This window comes from Camelus bactrianus, chromosome 5, assembly GCF_048773025.1.
Source record: "Camelus bactrianus isolate YW-2024 breed Bactrian camel chromosome 5, ASM4877302v1, whole genome shotgun sequence".
NCBI lineage: Eukaryota > Metazoa > Chordata > Mammalia > Artiodactyla > Camelidae > Camelus > Camelus bactrianus.
In genome coordinates this window covers 71,528,898-71,547,170 of record NC_133543.1, presented here as the reverse complement: position 1 = coordinate 71,547,170, position 18,273 = coordinate 71,528,898, and the positions used below count along the sequence as shown (strand labels likewise).

General features: G+C 40.1%; 1 protein-coding gene across 4 annotated transcripts in view; it reads right to left on the bottom strand.

Annotated features, from left to right (window-relative positions):
* The window catches only part of LANCL1 (LanC like glutathione S-transferase 1), a 30,597-nt gene extending 14,364 nt beyond the window's left edge, over positions 1 to 16,233 (bottom strand). Inside the window, exons 1-4 of one of the 4 annotated variants that reach the window (XM_010960064.3) lie at positions 16,177 to 16,233; positions 15,768 to 15,864; positions 12,202 to 12,319; positions 394 to 601 (exon numbers count right to left, since the gene is read on the bottom strand). In XM_010960064.3, the coding sequence (XP_010958366.1) occupies positions 394 to 601; positions 12,202 to 12,319; positions 15,768 to 15,848 (407 nt within the window). In that variant the 5' untranslated portion in view covers positions 15,849 to 15,864; positions 16,177 to 16,233. The other 3 variants (XM_010960063.3, XM_045520474.2, XM_045520473.2) reach the window with 3 other exon arrangements.
* Positions 16,234 to 18,273: the final 2,040 nt, after the last annotated feature.

Genomic DNA, 18,273 nt, shown 5'->3' with positions numbered 1-18,273 from the left:
GTCACTTGCCCGTAAGAAAAGCAGTTTTGAATCTGCTTGTGTTCCCTCAGGAGGCCTCTCCCAGCCTACTGCCTGCCGTGAACCACACTTCTTTGAATTACTGATCTTGCATAGCACTCTGGATTAGTAATCACATGATCAGGCTTTTGATCTCATTTTTGTTACTGAACTGATGTTTGATCTGGAAGGTGTCAGTGTCACTGTATCTTGCAATAAAATAGGGATTATAATGGTTGTTCCTTAACTACATCACAGGAATAATTTGAGACAAATGCCAGTACTAAGATTTACTGCTGAGAGAGAGGTAAATTCACTAAAATGTTCTTTTGCTAACACACAAAGAGTTAAAGCCTCATGACATAGATAATAATTCTCAGAAAGAAACATGATTACCGGGTGATGCAGTCTTCTGCCTGCTTCTCATTGTTCATCTTGTGGTACACCACAGCAGCCACTGCCAGGGGGCCCGCGTCCCCGCAGAGGAAGGTGATGGACCGCTTGCTCAAACAGTTGAGACTTTGCTTTACGTAGCCATGTGCCATCTGTAGGTAGGCAGGGTCCCCAAACACATCATAGAGCTGTAGGTAAAGCACAGCAATACCTGGAAAGCAAAAAGAAAATCACGTACAGATGAGGAGAGGGCATTTGATTGTATGTTTTGTGTGTGTTGCCGACCCAGCAGTGTTGATTTTCGATAAACTATAATAAACATGTAAATTATCTGGAAGTTCAGATGACCTTAGTTCTTGACTCAGCTTTATTACTAAATAGCTCTAAGAACCAGCAGGCAACCACTTGTTCCCAGTTTCCTTACCATTACAACTCTAAATCAAAATAGGAACTGTAAGAACTCTAAACCCAAGTTTAATATTAATCCTTCCTGCACTCTGGCTATTGTGTTAATATATTCTTTTTGATGGTTAAATGATAGGCCATAAACCTATGGTTCCAAATAAATCGCCACATACTTATTTAACAAATAATAATTAATTTAATAATAAACAAGAAATGTTTGTTCTTGTGAGCTAAAGAAATTCACAGACTAGCAAAGGAAAAACTCAATTTTTCTTTGCATAGAAGATAATTTCTTCCATGACAAGACAGAGTAACCAAGTCCCCTACCCAGTATTGTTCCAGGCAGGGATTATAAGAAAAGTACTAAGTTATCTGAGATCTGAGAAAATGAACTCAATTCCTCTTTAATTTTTTTTTTTTTTTCTCACTGTCGAGGACCCAGCCACTTTAGGAACTGTGCTGTAGAAGCTGCCAAAAACTTCTGCTTTGAGCCTTACTTGACTTGCTTCTTATCCTGCTCTTAAAGCTGGCTATATGTAATTGAGGCCTTGTCTGCACGTCTTCGTTCCAAATGCCTGTCACAGTAGACGGATCCTTTCCTCTGAAGCCGACTGGTCTCAGGGCAGACTCAAAGATGTGGGGTAGGGAGCCTGCCTGCCTGCAGCATTTCCAGAAACTCATTTCTCCCCTTAAAGTACATTTTCCATCTCATTTACCATTTTTAGAAGATACAGAGTCTCTGTTTAAATCTAAATTAATAGAGCCAATCTCTTCATGGATTTCAATGCAGTAAAAACGCAGTTTGCAAAATTACTTTTCACTGTACTGAGGACAATTTTAAATTTAGATACTTTTCTCATTTTGCATGGGTAATCTCCAAAGCTTTGTGCTACAGACAATTCAATTTCACATGTATATTGAGGCCAAATTTTCATTTCCTGCCAAAGTTAATAACCTTGTCTGCTCTTTCAAAGTGGCTTGGTGTTAGTAATTCCACAAGCTGCTGATCAGATGTACCAGTGCTTAAGGTTTGTAGACATAAGTGTACAAAACCATGTATGTGGGTAAGGAAAAAAAAAGTTCTCCTTTTCACAAATGATCAATGTCAAGAGCTTCTTCTAGAATTAGGTCCTTAATAGGCTTCATCTCCATCCACAGCAGGCATCTGCAGGCAACCCGTTTAAATTGTTACCCTTTCACTTTGCCCTCCTGTTCCCATCGCTGCCAGAACTTTCCTAATTAAGTTATGTAGGCACTGAAGCCAGATAATGACATGACTGAGACCAGAGAAAATAAAAAGTGATTAAATACAAACCCAATGATTGTCTTCCTTTTCAGACCTTTGTCTCTCATTATCAAGAATTTCTCTTGGCCTAAATAGTTACTAAACAAAACCCATTAAGGTGTGCAATTGTAAGGTCTGATGCATTTCTCATGAAAAACACAGTCATTTCTCAAAGTCTCACAATATTTCATTTATATGAAAAGTTTTTTTTTTTTTCTTTTCGATCACCGGAGAATTGGCTCCCCATGACCTCAGTTCTATTTCTCTCATCCTTCAATTCTGGCCCTCTATGTCTGCGTATTTTGATTAAGCAAACCTTCTGCTGTTTGCAGTTTACAGTGCCTACCTTCCTCCCTGCTGCAAGACAGCCAACGGTGAAAAGGGTTTCAAGTGAGGAGTGCTATTGCCAATTAGAAAAATGTTCCTGGACAAGCTTACTATGAATCAGTCTAGGTCAGGAAAATAAGACAAAATGCAGTAAGTCAAAGACATTTAATGCCTCATCAATATTTTATACATCAGGTGGCCTAGTTTGATAATGGAAAAAATGGGGGGAATTGCCTATAACCCACTGTCTTGAACCTGATTCTTACAATCTTCTAACCTTTGACAATATTCATGCTTATAACATCAACTTTGCATAAATACTGAAGATTGAGAGGTAACTGGCAAGGTGGGAAATAAAGACACAACCGCAAGGGCTCTGCAGGGAAAACTCATCCAGCCCTCATACCTACTCACAGCCCTGCCTCAGTCCATGCTTACTCTTTTCACATGTAATTTTTATCAAAATAAATTTGTTCTTCATTGAAAAAAGTCAAACAGTACTGCAAGGCTTAATAGAGTTTTGCCGTTTCTTGCCCTACTCTATTCCTGCCTCCCAGAAGCAACCACTTTCAATAATTTTAGCCATTTCCTTAGTATCTGCCTCCACATTTCTAGTATGTTAGGTGCTTTCTGTTGATTTTTCTGTATCAGACAGTTTTGATTCACATTCCATTCTCGAAGATAAGAACTTAGCTCTTATAACAGACTGCTAAGCAGTCCTCTCAAATTTATCTCCCTTTTCTCTCAACAATAACACCCTGGGTTTTAGCTAGGTACATGCTGCCCAGAACAGTCTTCTTTACAGCTGGGTATGGCCATGTGCATGGGTAAGTTCTGACCAGTGAGACATAGTGGGGATAATGAGGGTAGCTTCAGAAAATGTTCCTGAAAGGCGGGGGACCTGCAATTTCTTTCCTCCTGGCTGGAATGCAGATGTGATGGTGTAGCTTGAGCAGCCATTTTAGACCATGAAGTGGCAGCTCTGTGATGAGGATGGTAAAGCATCAAGATCAAAGAAACTTAAAACCCAAAGGACTCTGAAGCTGCCGCCACACCAGTCCCTGACTGTCTACTGACACAAGAGAGAAGTTCTGTTGTGTTAAAGCCACTGTTATTTCAGGTGTATTCCCACATGCTAGTAAGCTTAGTCCTAAAGAATACAGCTCTCTTCAAAGCTGGAGAGGTAGGTAGAAGTACATTCACTGAAACACAATAGCTGCTAAATGGTACTCCCACAGATGCCATGACAGTTTCAAGACTGATCATAAAAGGTCAAAAAGTGGGTGATGGTCCAATTCCTGGGGATCCCAGCCCCTTCCCCCAAAGTAGTTGGAGACCACATAGGGTCTTGTAAACCAGTTCAGGATTTTAAGTTTTATTTGAAAAGCACCATTTTAACACACGGGAATAGCATAATTAAATTTCTTATTTTAAAAATTCACTGTAATTGCACTGTAAGGTTTGTTAAAGAGTATGGAACAGTGGATGCAGGGGGAGCAGTTAGGGAGGATATTTCAGGAATACAAGTGAGAGACAGTGGTTGCAGTAGAGATGGAGTAAGACTGAACTGTAAAGATAACTGTCTGGAAGGCAAAAATCAACAGAAAGTGGTAAGGAACGTCTGAGGGGGAGATGTCTAGATGACTCGCAGACGTCTACCTTCAATTGCTAGATGGGCGATCCTCTGAGACCCGCCGACACCTCTAGGGGATGGCCAGATTTTGGAGGGACGATTACAGTTGTACCCATTCGTAAACTCATCCCCAAATATGATTCCAGTCTCTAAAAGACATTTAATATAATGACAAAGAATGTTTCTTACTGGCTTCTAGAATAAAAGCCATCAAATATGCTTATGAGTCTCAATATAGGATGATGTATGGAGTTTACACTTTTTAATGTTTTCTTTAATCACAGAATATGCTACTTAATCAAGAATATCCTTGGACTTAAATTTGAATAGCAGATAAAATTTCCTCCTTTATTGTTTATTAAACAAAAAGTAGAATAATAGAGATTTACTTTCTTCCTCTACCCTTTCACTTTTTCCTCCAGACCAGAGAAGACTGAATTGAGACTTAAAATTTGATTGCAATTAATTGTAAGAATATACTCCAAACTGTTTTAGATTTTAGAATAATTTAAAAAAAATCCCTCCCCCACCTTTTATGACTCTGGATGAATTCTGACATTTTTGTTGGTACAAAATTTAAGTTAAATCTTCTTCTTTTTTAGCTAGTCCACTCCATGATAACTACTGTCGCTAGCTATGGAAACCAATGCTTTTTGGTCTGAATTTTACTATCTTGTTAGATTTGCTCATATATATGACTTAAACATATTGACATATTATAAAAGAGAAAATAACCCACATGAAGAGAGAGATGCTGAGAAATGAGTACAGCAAAATCTAAGCCATTATTTTCCCATTAATACTCAAGTCATTAACGGTGATCAATAATATTTCGATAATGTCCTAATTCTGTTAAGTAATGAGTACCGTCCTTCAGGAAAAGGAGATTATTCCTACTCTGGATGGTCTTCATTTCCCAAAGGGTATGGGAAAGTTGTTTTGGGGATACCACCTTTATTTTACATGCAAATCCAGGCAAATTTAAGTAACTTCAGTCAAAAACAATCAATAAAGTATCATTTAGAATCATGCATGGGAAGTCACTAATTTCAGAAATAGCATGTTAGTTTTTTAGTTATTCACAGCCTTGGAAGCTGACTTGGAGAAGGAACAGAGAGAGATGGGCAGAGTATCCCCTCCATCCTGGGGGAAAAAAAACCACCTCAAGGAGAAGTAGGTATGGGTGGGGCATGGACTGAAAGGGAGGCTTCACATGTGGGAAGGCTAAAATGGAGCAAATGCAGACAGCACTCCCAGCATGTGGAATCAGCTGAGCAAATCCACGTGCACAAGAAGACCAGGGGATGACCTGGTTAGTAAGGCTGGACCTCCTTGGGGGTTCAGATTATTAAAAGCCAGACACAGAAATTTAGATTTGATGCCAATCTGCTAGTTTATATAGAGTAGCAGCATTCAAAAACAGCGTTTTTCAAAGATAAATTTGGCTACAGGTGTTAGTCCAGGACCTCCACGATGGGACTGAACATGTGGGCCTTTATTAGGGAAGCAGATCTAGACACGAGCCCCGTGGAAGAGTACCGCGGGCACACACCTGCAGCTGCATGCTTTGGCTTCCACCTGTGGCCACTGCACCAGAACAGGTGGCCTCACCTAGCTACAATGACATCAAGAGGTGTAACCTCCCAGGAGCCCAGGAGGGGGACACCAGATAGGGTGAGCCCTGGAAGTGTCTAAAATGGGGCCTGGCAGGGAGACGGCAGAAAGAGGGAGCCAAACCTCGGACAGGTTGGGTTTGGGGTATTTATTAGTCATCCAAGCAGAGATGTCAAGCATGCAGCAGGGTGTGTGAATCTGGAGTTCAGGGAAGAGAGGTTGGATAAATGCCCTCTAAGAAATAAACAGAACCTACTTATCAGCTTCTGTGATCTGAGAGGCCAGCAGAAGCCCAGATACCTACTGCTTCCATCTTATAACTCCTGGAACCTGTTTGGTTGCTCAGAACCGCAGTGGCCAATGTGACAGACTCAGTCACATTAGCCACATTTCACATCCCTGATGTGGCTAGTGGCTGCTGTAATGGATGGCAAAGTAGCATTTCCATCACTGCAGAAAGGTCTAAGGACAGTGCTGCTCTGAACACTAGGGACAGTGTCATTCTTTATAAGAAGTTCCGGATGTCTGGCACTGCCTCATGTCTCATCCTAGGAGTCACTTGGTTTTGAAATGTTGACAACTAATTTACTTGAAAGACAAAAAATAGACTATGAGGACCAAATAAAACTTTGCTGTAACAGGAACCCATCCTGGCTCTCAGTATGAAAGCTCTGAACTAGATTTTTTCTATTTGGTTTCCTTCTGTAGCTAGTACTCTAGGGAGGGAGGGTAAATTGTTTAGGGACACTTTAAATATGCAGTTTCCTTACTCAGCTACTTATCCTCAGTAGTACTATAAATATAGCCAGCTGCTGAGTAGTAATTAATACTAAGCCTTTGAATTTCTGAGGGATCATTAGTCCTATTCATCTTGACCAATCAAGACCCTGGTGCATCTCAAATATCTATGGAGATGATAAAAATCTCCACAGATGTATGCAGCTCTCAAAACACTTCTCTGTAATTCTGCATTTTAGAGGTTGCTTCTTAACATTATTCATTTATTTTACAAACAGCCTACACTGATGTAAAAACCTTTGCCACTTCAGCTCTGCAAGTTATTTCCTTGCAGGCCAGGTGCTTTTGAAGACTCTTCATGTACTCTGGTGGGAAAAATCATGTTCAGGTTACAGATACTGCTGGAGTCACTGGAGGTGCTCAGCTAAGGCCCAAGAATGGGTCTCAACAGTGATGTGTAGACAAGAACTTCCTAAAGGAAGGGGTATGGGTTGTTCCAACCTAAATTTCAAATAAACTGTTTCCTAGTTGAAACTTTAAAAGCTCGTCATTTTTTCCCCTTTCAGATTAATGAAAATATAAGAAACGAAAATTTTCTCTGATTAACCCCATACAGTATGATCACCTGCTTTCTAAGTAGGTTGGTACTTTGTAATGCAATGTTTTGTAACTGTGCCTCAATTTTGTGTGTGTTTGAGTGTGTGAATTTCCATTTCTTCAACAAGATGACAGTGTCTTAAGGGTAGGATTCCTGTTTTCCAGTCACTGCAGTTACTATTTGTAGCGCTCTCCACAAACCCTGGAGTAAACACTGCCCTGACTAGTACATCCATACAGTCTTCAGATTAAAGCCGGGCATGGTGCTGGCTTTCCAACTCCAGTACTTTTCATACAGGTAATCTGGGGACGAAACCAGTTGCCACTCTACACTCTTGATTTAATAATACTGCCCCACACAAAGAAGTGGAAAAGTAAATAGAGGGCAAATGAGCCCTCTGAAGATGTATCTTCTTTTCTCCTTTATTTCCAGAGCACAAGAGGAAAAGAGATTAAAATTTTAAAAAGGAGACATCATAATTTCCTCCCTCCTTCCCTCAGTTGCCCTGCAGTGTACTGCTTTGTGTAACCATCAAATTAGGAAGTGCTCCCAGTCTTTTATTCAGACTACCATAACAGGTGATAAATCCCTCAGCACAGTCGTCGTTAAGAGCGTGGGTTCAGGAATCACTGCCTGGGATTGAAGCCTGGCTCTGCCGCTTCCCAGCTGTGTTATCTTACCCTACTTACTAAATCTCTCTGTGCCTGAGTCTTTATCTATAAAATGGAAATGACAGTAGCTACTCCAGTTACTGCGTGTGAATCATGCTGATCAATATAATCATTCCCAGCACATAGTACTCACTCAATAAATGCCCAACTCCATTAGACTGTGAATCTCTGTGTGTGCTGAATGAGTCACTTCTCATGTCTCATCTCTGATGCCAGAGAGTACAGAGGGAGCCATACTCTCCTCTTCCTTTTTCCATTCCCTGCCTTTCTCCGCCCTCACTGGCTCCTCTGGCTGGGGACAGCTGGCCAAGTGCTCCCGACACACGTGCATCTGGCCTCTCAAGCTTTCTGAAAGTCTTCTTGTCCTCAGGCTCTCTCTTCCTCTCAATCCTGTTTCTTATGTGGTAATCCATACCTTGGGCTGTCTAGGTGCTCTCTGAGTCTGGGGAAGTAAGTTCAAACTGGGGGCAAAAGGGAGGAAGCCTATTTCATGTCCAGGTCTAAACATATGCTCTTTATCCAGCTTTACCAAGCATAAAGCAGATATTATGAGACCGGCCTCATTTCTAAGTTCATTTCTCAACTGCATCTGAGGCTGAAGGGAAAGACTTGTGACTAACTGACTCTTTCACATCCTAATAGACATGACATGAGTTAGATCCCTGCCCTTTCCCGATTCCACCTGGCTTTATTTGTGACATTTAGTTTGCTAGGTGGCAGCTGCAGTGGCAATGGCAGGCCGCTCTCTGTCCACTCATTCGTTTGTTCATTCATCGAATATTTATCAAGCATCAACTATGGAGCTGGCGTTGTGTAACTACTGAAGTTAATGGAATGAAAATAACAAAATGTGGTCCCGGTCTCCTCGGTACTGTCTGTAAAAATCAAGTGCCTAGATATGCCTTCTTTCTTTACCTCTGGCCATTTCTTCTGATCTACCTATCAACAGTCTCATCCCATTCTCTGTGCTTCACCCAAGCACACTGGTGGCATCTAAACCCTAGAGCTGCTTCAAGCCTGTGTCTCAGCAATTTAAGATAACCTACAGGTACAAAGAAAGCAGGCGACATTCTTGGCACATCCATCTGTCTAGCAGTCACTGCGAAGGGCTCTAATAAACCCGGTGTAGATCCATGCTGTTGATCCCTTCCGTTTGTCCTAACAACACTGGCTGGAAGGCACAGGTGCTTCTCATGAAGGTGAAGGGCACTTGGTCACGGCTCAAATTAGACATTGAAATGCTGGCTCTGATTAAGAGCTACTTATAAGGAGATCAAATTGCAAAAAAAAAGACATCAGACCAGAGTGATTCCTTTTAAATAAGTCTGGTATCAGCAGAAACTAAGACCCACATACTAAAGCTGCAGCTCAGAAGCTATACATTTGGCAGATCAGACGAACAGCATCTTTAAACACTTTAATAACCTGCATTTGGAGTGTGAGTTAATATTACTCCAGGGATTATGCTGCATACCCTCTTATTTAAAATGTTATCTAATACTTGAAAAGAGGAGATACAGGCCAATCTTGGCCTCATTAACTTTCTGAGTTGGTTATATAAGATTGGGTCATGTCTTTTGGAACTAAATCCCCTAGAGTCCTCTGTGTATTTTTTTTTTTTTTTTAAGCATGAGCTGATCATCATTTCCCTTAGGAATCATCATAGTTAAGAGTGGAAAAAAATAAAATTAAATGAAGGCTAGCACATTTCCTCATTCTCTCTTGAAGACACTAGTGAGATCAGCCATCCCTTGGGTTTACTTAACTTTTCTACTATGTTATCTGCAAGGGAACCAATCTTTCCTAGTAAATGCTTATTTCTAACACGAGAATACTTCATCTGCTCATTTAATCCTTTATAGTAACAATTCCTCACCAGTGTTTCATGTTTTCCATTTTATAAGGTACTTTAAAATCCTCTCTCCCCTAGAACCTATGATCTACCTGGAATAAAACCCACAGCAGCCCAATGGCAGGTTGCATTATGCTCTCTGGTGAGTCCCCACAGACCCCTGGACACTACCCACCACCACTCAGCAGCGGGCCTTCAGATTTGATCTTAAGGGGCTTCCATGCCTGCTGTTTTCCTGCACTGCCTGCTGCTATGTGCACAGGCACATGGAACAGTTCTTGATGGAGCATCTAAAGGACCAAATGGCTTCCCTTGCCTCCCAAGCTGGGAACAGATACTTAATGAGCTCTTGTAAATCTACCGGGAAAGGATTAAGGCCAAAAAGAACAACTCAATGTTTATTGCTGGCATGTGTCATACATCAAAATCATGATGCACTATACTTCAGTGTACTAAATTTTATAAAGGAGGATTTCAGTGAAAAGAACTGAGGCTGTTCATTTCAAATATCGCTTATTAACAGTTGCAAGAGCTACTAATTGCTTTCAGACGATAGGCGATTATTTTACTCAAGAAGATCCTCCACAAGCCTTTTCAAATATGAACAATTAGGAGGAAAAGCTTTTGTTTTGGCCCAGTTAATTTTTCATCCTGAAACCATGCTGAATAAATTAATTCAGGATTAGGAAGGGGAAAAACAACTTTTGCAGAACAGCGCTGGAGATTTCACTTTCTAGCTGCAAATGCCCATAAATTTTTAGAGGGTTTACTCTATGTCCAATCCCAAATAATGTTATTTAGTAGACATTTTAATAGCAATTACTCCTGCCTATCTAAGAAGCCATGTTTTCTTCTACCTTTCCAAATTCCTGTCATGTTTTAGCAGGGTTTATTGTGATTTTTTTTCTAAAACACTTAACACTGACTAGTCATTAGCCATGTCTAAAAAGTTTGTACAGCATGAGTGGCATCATGTTGGCATTGCTCAAATTACTCCAACTTACAGCTTACGTGTAGATCTTCTTCACTTATAAAATATATGGAGTGATCCCAGATGTAGGAGAAGTAAAAGACACATGATGCACTCATACACTCACACTTGCACTCCAAGCCAAGCTTGCTGGTTGAATCCTATCTTTGTCATTTACTAGCTGTGTTACCGTGAACAAGGTACTCAGCTTTGCTTTGCTTCAGTTTTCTCATCTACGAAATGGGGGTCTGAATGATATCCATGCCATGGAGTTATTCTGAGGTTTAGATGGGTTATTTAATACAAAGCAGTTACATCAGTGTCTGGAATATAACATTAGTTATTGGGACACACACACACACACACACACACACTCTGACTCCTGTCACTCATTAGTTATTGGGACACACACACACACACACACACACTCTGACTCCTGTCACTCAAATGTCAATCCTGGTAACATTAACAAGAAATGTGTTTTACTTCTGTCCTTTAACAGTCAAATGATCATGAAACTACAAACTGATGATCTTCATTCCTTTAAGAGCCAAAATTCATTCAATATATTCTATTATTAAAGTACTAAATTCTTGTCTTTGAACATTAATGTACAGTAATAATTTTTTAACTCTCAATTATTGGCTGAAAAATTGATTATTCATAACCCTTCATTCCGGGATAAGTATGAGAGAGACCAGAGGGATTTATGGTAATAAGTGCCTCATTTGCCAATATGACACAGCTGCAGGGTTTAAAGAATTTCCATCAGAAAAGACTGAATCACTTGCCATTACTAAAAGAGGTTGCTAAGAGACTGCTATTAGTAAATTTCTCTCATAGGAAAGCTCTCAAAGTACACTTTAAAGCTGACTGTCTGTATCAGGACCACTGAGGCTTGCAAACTGCAGATTTCTGGGCCCTGTTCAAGACCTGCTGAAGCAGAATCTCGGCTGTGAGGTCCAGGAACCTGCATTTTTTATGATAAGCACCACTGCCTTAAAATGAAATCCAAATTTCTTATGCTGAAGACCTGCTCCTCCTTGTCTACTTTTTGAGAGTAACTGAGAAACACGGAGTCTCTAAGCTGTGCTCTCTTCAAGATTAGAAAGCTGTCTTTCTGTGTCTCTGCATTAGTAAGCTAGCTGCAGTTCTTCAACTTTCCCTCTGTGGTTCCCCCTCACCTTTTTGACAGCCACGTACTATTTCCTCGCAAACTTTCTTGACCTCTTAATGACTGGCGAAACAGTGAATGTCAACCAACCAGCAATGACCAAATGGAAGGTTTAGTTCACAGAATCTATACTTGACCCTGGGTCCCTGTATGGATCACTAATACCTAAAGAAAAAAAAAAAAAAAGATAATTCTGGACATGTTTTATTTCCATAGGTAAATTCTCCTGTTTCATGCACTGTATTATGGAACTCTTCCCACTGAATCCCATCTCCGAATGAACCATGTAATGTTGAACATAAATTTTTCTTCCAAGTATGGCAGCCATCCAAATCTGTGTCAGGCATGAATTCCATGAATATGTTTACCCTGCCCTAAATTCTAAGCACTGCTAAAGATCCAGGAGACACCCAGGTTAGGCTGAGGGCACTGTGTTCTCCCCAGAATCGTTTAAGGGTGCACCATTCAGTCACACAGCTCTGGAAGGTAATGCCTAGGCTCTCTCTCACCATGCTTGTGCCAGCTCACAGGCAGCACTCCATACCTGTCCAGCCAGTGTAAACGGTGCTGTCCCGAGGGTCTGCTGACTTCAGGCCTCTCTCCATTTGCTGAAGAAGCTCTCGAATCTTATTGTTCAAGCGTTGTGAGAACTCTGGAGTTAGCTGTAGGTATTAGAGGGAAAACAAGTATCAAAAAATAAGGGCCACTTGGTGTCACAGACCACAGGCTATCAAAAATAGTGGAGTGCTTTCTGGTGTTTCAGTCATACATGTAACTGATGCAATAGCGTAAAATGAGTATATTTCAATAAATAATAGGAGGGTCTTTCATTTCTACTTAAGCTACATTTGTTTTTTTGCCTTAGAGACTGGATAATTATTTTACTTTTAACAGCAAGAACAAATTAACTAAACTTAAAAGTACTACTCTGTTTTCTTACTCATGTGAGGAAATAATTTTGCTGTAACTTAAATATTTAATTTTGCTGTAACTTAAATAATTTTGCTGTAACTTAAATATTTATCAGACTGCCAGTGATAAACTGGATCACAGTAATTTCCACCTGACAGGAATCATCTATTATTTAAACCAATATTTTTATTATAATAAAAGTCATTTTATTAAACCAAACAGAAATCAGAAAATGTTTGCTGTTTTCAAGCCACTGGATTTTTAGTATTCAGATAGCAGCAATGTTAATTTTCTAAAGAAACACATGAATTGTTTCTGTTATTTAAAAAATGAAGATGAACATTTATCAAAATCCCTTTAGAAAAAATAGATAATCATTTAAAAAAATTGTAGAAGTAGCATAAGAAATGCAGAATAAATTCACCGATCTCAGGAGGCTGAAGCAGAGTGGAAAGAGACCTAGCATCAAAAACCCACGCCCAGTACAGCACCCAGCAGGCTTCAAAAAAGTAAATATCGCTTCATGAATGAGACTGGCTACATCCTTGTCTGCTATTAGCTGAGTGATCATGCTCACCCCTTAACTTCTTTATGACTTCCTGTGAAGTCAGGATAATACCTGCCCCACCAATTTCAAAAGGTGTACTGAGGATCGAACGAGATTGTGTGTCTCATGCCTTTTGTACTCAGGGATGTGAATGTTGACATTTTTACTATTTTAAGCAGTCCAATGGTCTATAAAAAGTAATGATTTGGATATGGATTGAAAACACACTAAGGCTGGGGTGTGGGGTTTGTGACATCTGCATGAAGGCCCGGATGCGGGGCAAATGGTGAAGTCTATCCAATAATTGTTATTTGTCCCAAAGGTAACTGAAAAATATTTTGAAAGTTCTGTATACCCTGAATCATGAAGTGTCTTTAAAGGTCACCATAATGTATCCCTCAATAATTTTAGGAATCTGCTGTGATTCCCAGACTTGGATTTCACAAAGCAGTAAAATGCTGAAACAATGGCAGGAAACATGACAGGGGTACAAACATCTTATTTCACCAAATGAGGATTGTAAAAACAAACCTGACGACTCCCTGTGTGCATTATAATGTCATTTTTTAAAAAAAGGCATCTTAACATTGACAAAAGTAAGAAAGGCAGTATCAGAATTACTGATAATAACAAAAGATATTAAGTTTTACTGATGCTCTGAAGAGTATCTCTGATAGGCAAAACAGACAGTCAGTCACATCTGGCTTATTTATTCTGAGGCATCACCATGATCCCTTAATCCACACTCCAAAGAAGAAACCACAGTGTTTGATGGACACACTCCCATTATTTAACAATTTCTGCCAAGAGGTTAAGATTTCAACAAGCCTTAAATATACATTTAGTAAGATAAAATATACTTCAGTATTAATATAAAAGGTCTATAAATCTCAACTAGATAGAAGAGTGCCTCTACATGACAACATGACATATCCTGTTCATATATCATGGATAATTTATCATCTTGCCTGGACTTACTGTAAGCAACCAAGAATAATGCAAATGCCTCAGCCTCAAGAATGGAAGTTACTTTCTATGTGTCACATAATTGCATTTAATAAAGGGGAGCTGCCTAAGAACACTGATTGCTTGTGGCAGACCACGAAATTACTCAAACCTGGCAATAATTTGAAGACTCTAAAAGCCCTTTTCTCTGATACCAGAAAACAGAGCAGTTCTGTATAGAAATCTTTGTGTTAACAAGTTAAGGAGGACAGATCTCCAGGGTCTGATCCTTGGTGTTCAACATTAAACAATTTTAGAACTTGTAGGTCAATTTCTTTCTGGGATGGTTCCAAAAAACATGTGCTAGTCAATAAATCCCACTATAATTTTGGGGCCAGAGTTCAAATTTATGGATATCTTTTTTTCTCCCTTAGAAAACAGAGTTAAATTTGTAAAAAAGCATTTACTTTATAAACAGCCTAAATAGTGAGCGACATTTTATTGACAGCTTCTGACATTAGGATCCATCCTCAAGTGTTCTCTTTGCTAAGTAAGCATGAAGCAGCATGTCTTCCTCCAACAAGACAAGACAAGTGCTTCAGCTTCAGGATCTGCAGAGCTGGGCAGAACGCAGGTCCAAATGGCCAAAAGGAAGCCATCTGACTTCAAGGTAATTCTCAGAAGCTTTGTTTGTGCAGTTCAATTCTGATCTTAAAAGAACCACATTGATTCTAGCTCCGTATACATCTTGGCACCCTTCGATCCTCCAGCTCTTCTCCATCTCTTTCATTCCTCCTTCCTGCATTACTCACCCAAGTTCACCTATAATGACAAGTGTTTTAGGGAAAGAACCAACAGAATCACTGAAAGTTAACTTGGCAGATATGAAATCTTGAAGATTTAAGAACCACATGTGAAAATGCTTTTTTGCATGACTGATGAGCTTAGAAGAAATGAACTGGTAAAAAAAAAAGTGTGTATATGTAAAGAGATCACTCTTCCAACCTAACTCCTAAGATTTCTCAACCAGGTATTCTTAACAAGAACTGTATTCCCTCTTAACAACTGAGCCACAAGAAAACACAGTCCTCTGGTATCTCATGTCCAGGTTCTCTTTCACACGGTGACTTGTGAGGTGCTAACCAGTTTAATTTACCAGTTATTTACTTATTTATTGCCAGCTGTGGGGATGTCTTGGGAAGAGTGGAAATGGTGCAAAAAAATTTCAGGCCTATGTGCCAAATTTCTCTTAGCACTTTCAGTATAAAGACGTCTTTACCACATTTTGGTTTACTTTTTGCCTTACCCTGCCTGTACTCCTGTTCAGTCATAAAACAGTAACACGGTGCATGTGAAATATCACCAAAATTTCTCACCTTTCTTTAAAATACAAACCAAAAATGGTCAAAAAAGCAAAATTACCCAGAATTTGCATAGCTGCCAACTTTTATAATTTAATTATCAAGGAAGTTATTTCAATTATTAATATTAATAATATTAACAATGTCTCCTTATAGAAAGAAGTTCAACATGTTAGAGCTCAAATTGTATATTTTACATATTTTAAATAGATTTCATACGTTTATACTGAAATTCTATATTTTTAAAAAAGGGCTGATAATGCCTTTCTTTTAGTCAAAATGAGCTCCTTTCCAAACACTTGGGCGTTTAAGGCAGGGATGCAGGCAGATAAATCCCAAACTCACCCTCCCTGTAGAATCAAAGTAGCCTTCGGCAAGGGATTTGTTATAATCGGCATAAGGATTCGGAAAGGCCCTTTGAGCCATGACGCCAGAAACGAGCCTGCAGAAAAGGGGAAAAAGAGAATCTATGTTGAGATAGGGCCCTCGGCTGAGCTGCGAGGGCGGCGGCCAGCGCCCAGGAGACACCTTCTTTCCAGCTCCTGGGCCACTGCGCGGTCCTGGTGGTCCGAGTGGACCCCGGGCCCACCGCGGCCCAGCCGCTAGGGCGTGGCACCTCCGCGAAAAGGCTGCCAGGGCCCCGAACCCACCGCGATGAAGGGGACCCGTTTTGTACCCCACTTTGGCACTCTTGTGAGCTGAAGCAACTGTCTGTCCAGCGCCCCGAAGCCCTGCGCAGCCTCGGGCCACTCACCCCGCAGCCTCCGGACAACAGAAGCGACGCTTTCACTGCCCACTTCCTGCCTAGCTCGACCAATCAGAACCTTCGCCACTCCGGAGGCCCGCCCCCTTCTCATTTCCAGTTTGTTAAAGAGACAGGAGTGTGGCTGCTGAAGGATGATGCAGGGTGACTCAATTTCTGGAGTGGGGACATATCTTAGAATAAGGAGCAACTGTGCCCAATGTGTCCTACCTTTCTTCTCTTTTAAATTCAAAAAAAAAAAAATTTAAACTAATTCAAGTTCAGATGATACCAAAAATCAGACTTTTTTTTTTTTTTTTAAAAACCTGGAGAAGAAAAAAGACTGCTCTGAGATCTGAACATTCTCATATACTTTTCAAACTTTTTCTTTCATTTCTTAAAAAATCAAAAAGCACCACTATCATTAGCAACAACAATGACAACAATCTTTGGAAATAATTTATGATAATTTAACCTCAAAGGCACTCAGTTGGTGTGAGTGGCCAAGGGCAAGATATCAAATGGCTATTGCTAAAACTTCAGGAAAAATAACACGAAAACACAAATTACAGCTCTTAAGAAACTTAATCTTCTCCTTAGCCTAAATTGGACTATAATACTATATATCAAATCCCTTAAAAAAAAATAACAAAGTCCAGTAGAGCAGGACATCCATATCATTCAACCTCAAAGTTTAGCAGTCTCTAGTATTTGAAAATTTTTGCTTTCATTTACATTTAAATCCCACCTGGTACACATTAGGCCCGTTCTGTTGCTCAGAGAATTTTGAAGTTCAGGTAAATAGAAAGAGTCACTGTCTCTTCTCTTTCATTCCCTCTTGTTTCAATGAAGGACCCTAGTCTCAAGCCTATTGCTGAAGCTCAGTCCCCGCCCCAGCTCCACCTTGGTCCAAACTTGTCCCTCTGTGGCTGCCATCCCAAAGTCTACTTCTGACCCCCTCTGGCTCAGTTTTTTTTTTTTTTTTTAAACTGCTGCCCTCCTGAGACACTTACTTGTTAGCTCCTTCACCAGATTCATGAAGGTTTGGTAGAAGCCCTCAGTGAATCTTAAATTGGACACCGTTCCTATTTTAATAGACATGTGTGTGGAGAAGCATCTCTTAAGAGATAAAAGGGAAAGAAGTGAAAGGCATTTCATCAATGATTTTTCTTAAATTATTAAAGGCTTACTATCATTTATCCATTCACAGTCTTTGAGCAGTTAGTATCAGTGTGATATTGAGTAGATTAATGACTCCTAGAGGGAGACGGCATCATAAAAGAGTAGATTGTGTTTGAGCAGAAATGAAAGAAGAGTGGACGAGGAGGATGGAAGGAGATTAAGTGGAGGAGGAAGATGGGAAAGAAGAAAGGAGCATCTTGGTCTTGCATTTGGAAGGCCAGCCTCCTGAAGACCAAAGAAGTGAATGGATAATTAGTGAGGTCATGCACGGGCTCTCAGTCTCAGCACTGCTCATGTTTTGGAAGGGATGCTTCTTTGTTGCGGAAGCTGTCCTGTTCATTATAGTGTGTACAGCAGCATCCCCCACCCCCTCCTCCCACTCGATGCTGGTAGCACCCTGTCCCCAAGTGGTGACAATTAAAAATGTTTCCAGACATTGCCAAATGCCAAAAGTCCTTGAGGGGGGAGAGAGGGACAAAACTGATCCTGGTTGTGAACTATTGAGAGAGTGTAACCAAAAATGTTTAATAAGATTGCAGGGTTTTACTCCAGTGTCATTGCAAATATGGTTTGTGAGAATAACGTGCTGACAGGAACTCAGGAAGAACTTGGGGATTTAGGGGTGTGTGTGTGTGTGTGTGTGTGTGTGTGTGTGTGTGTGTGTGTGTTTAAATCTCAGTGCAGAAATGAATTAATTTTACTCTTTGGTTTTTAGTATCGCTCATTGGTACATGGAAGACCCTAATTCTAGTTCAACTTTTCCCTTAATTCCATTTTCCTACTCATTCCTCTCTTCCAGGAGGCAATCACCACAACATATTTAATTTGCATATTCTTTGGAAAATATGTCATGGTTTCTGTAGGTATGCATTTTTAAAAAGTGGAGTAGTGCTGTAAGTAACAATGTGTGTTCTAGATCTATTTGTG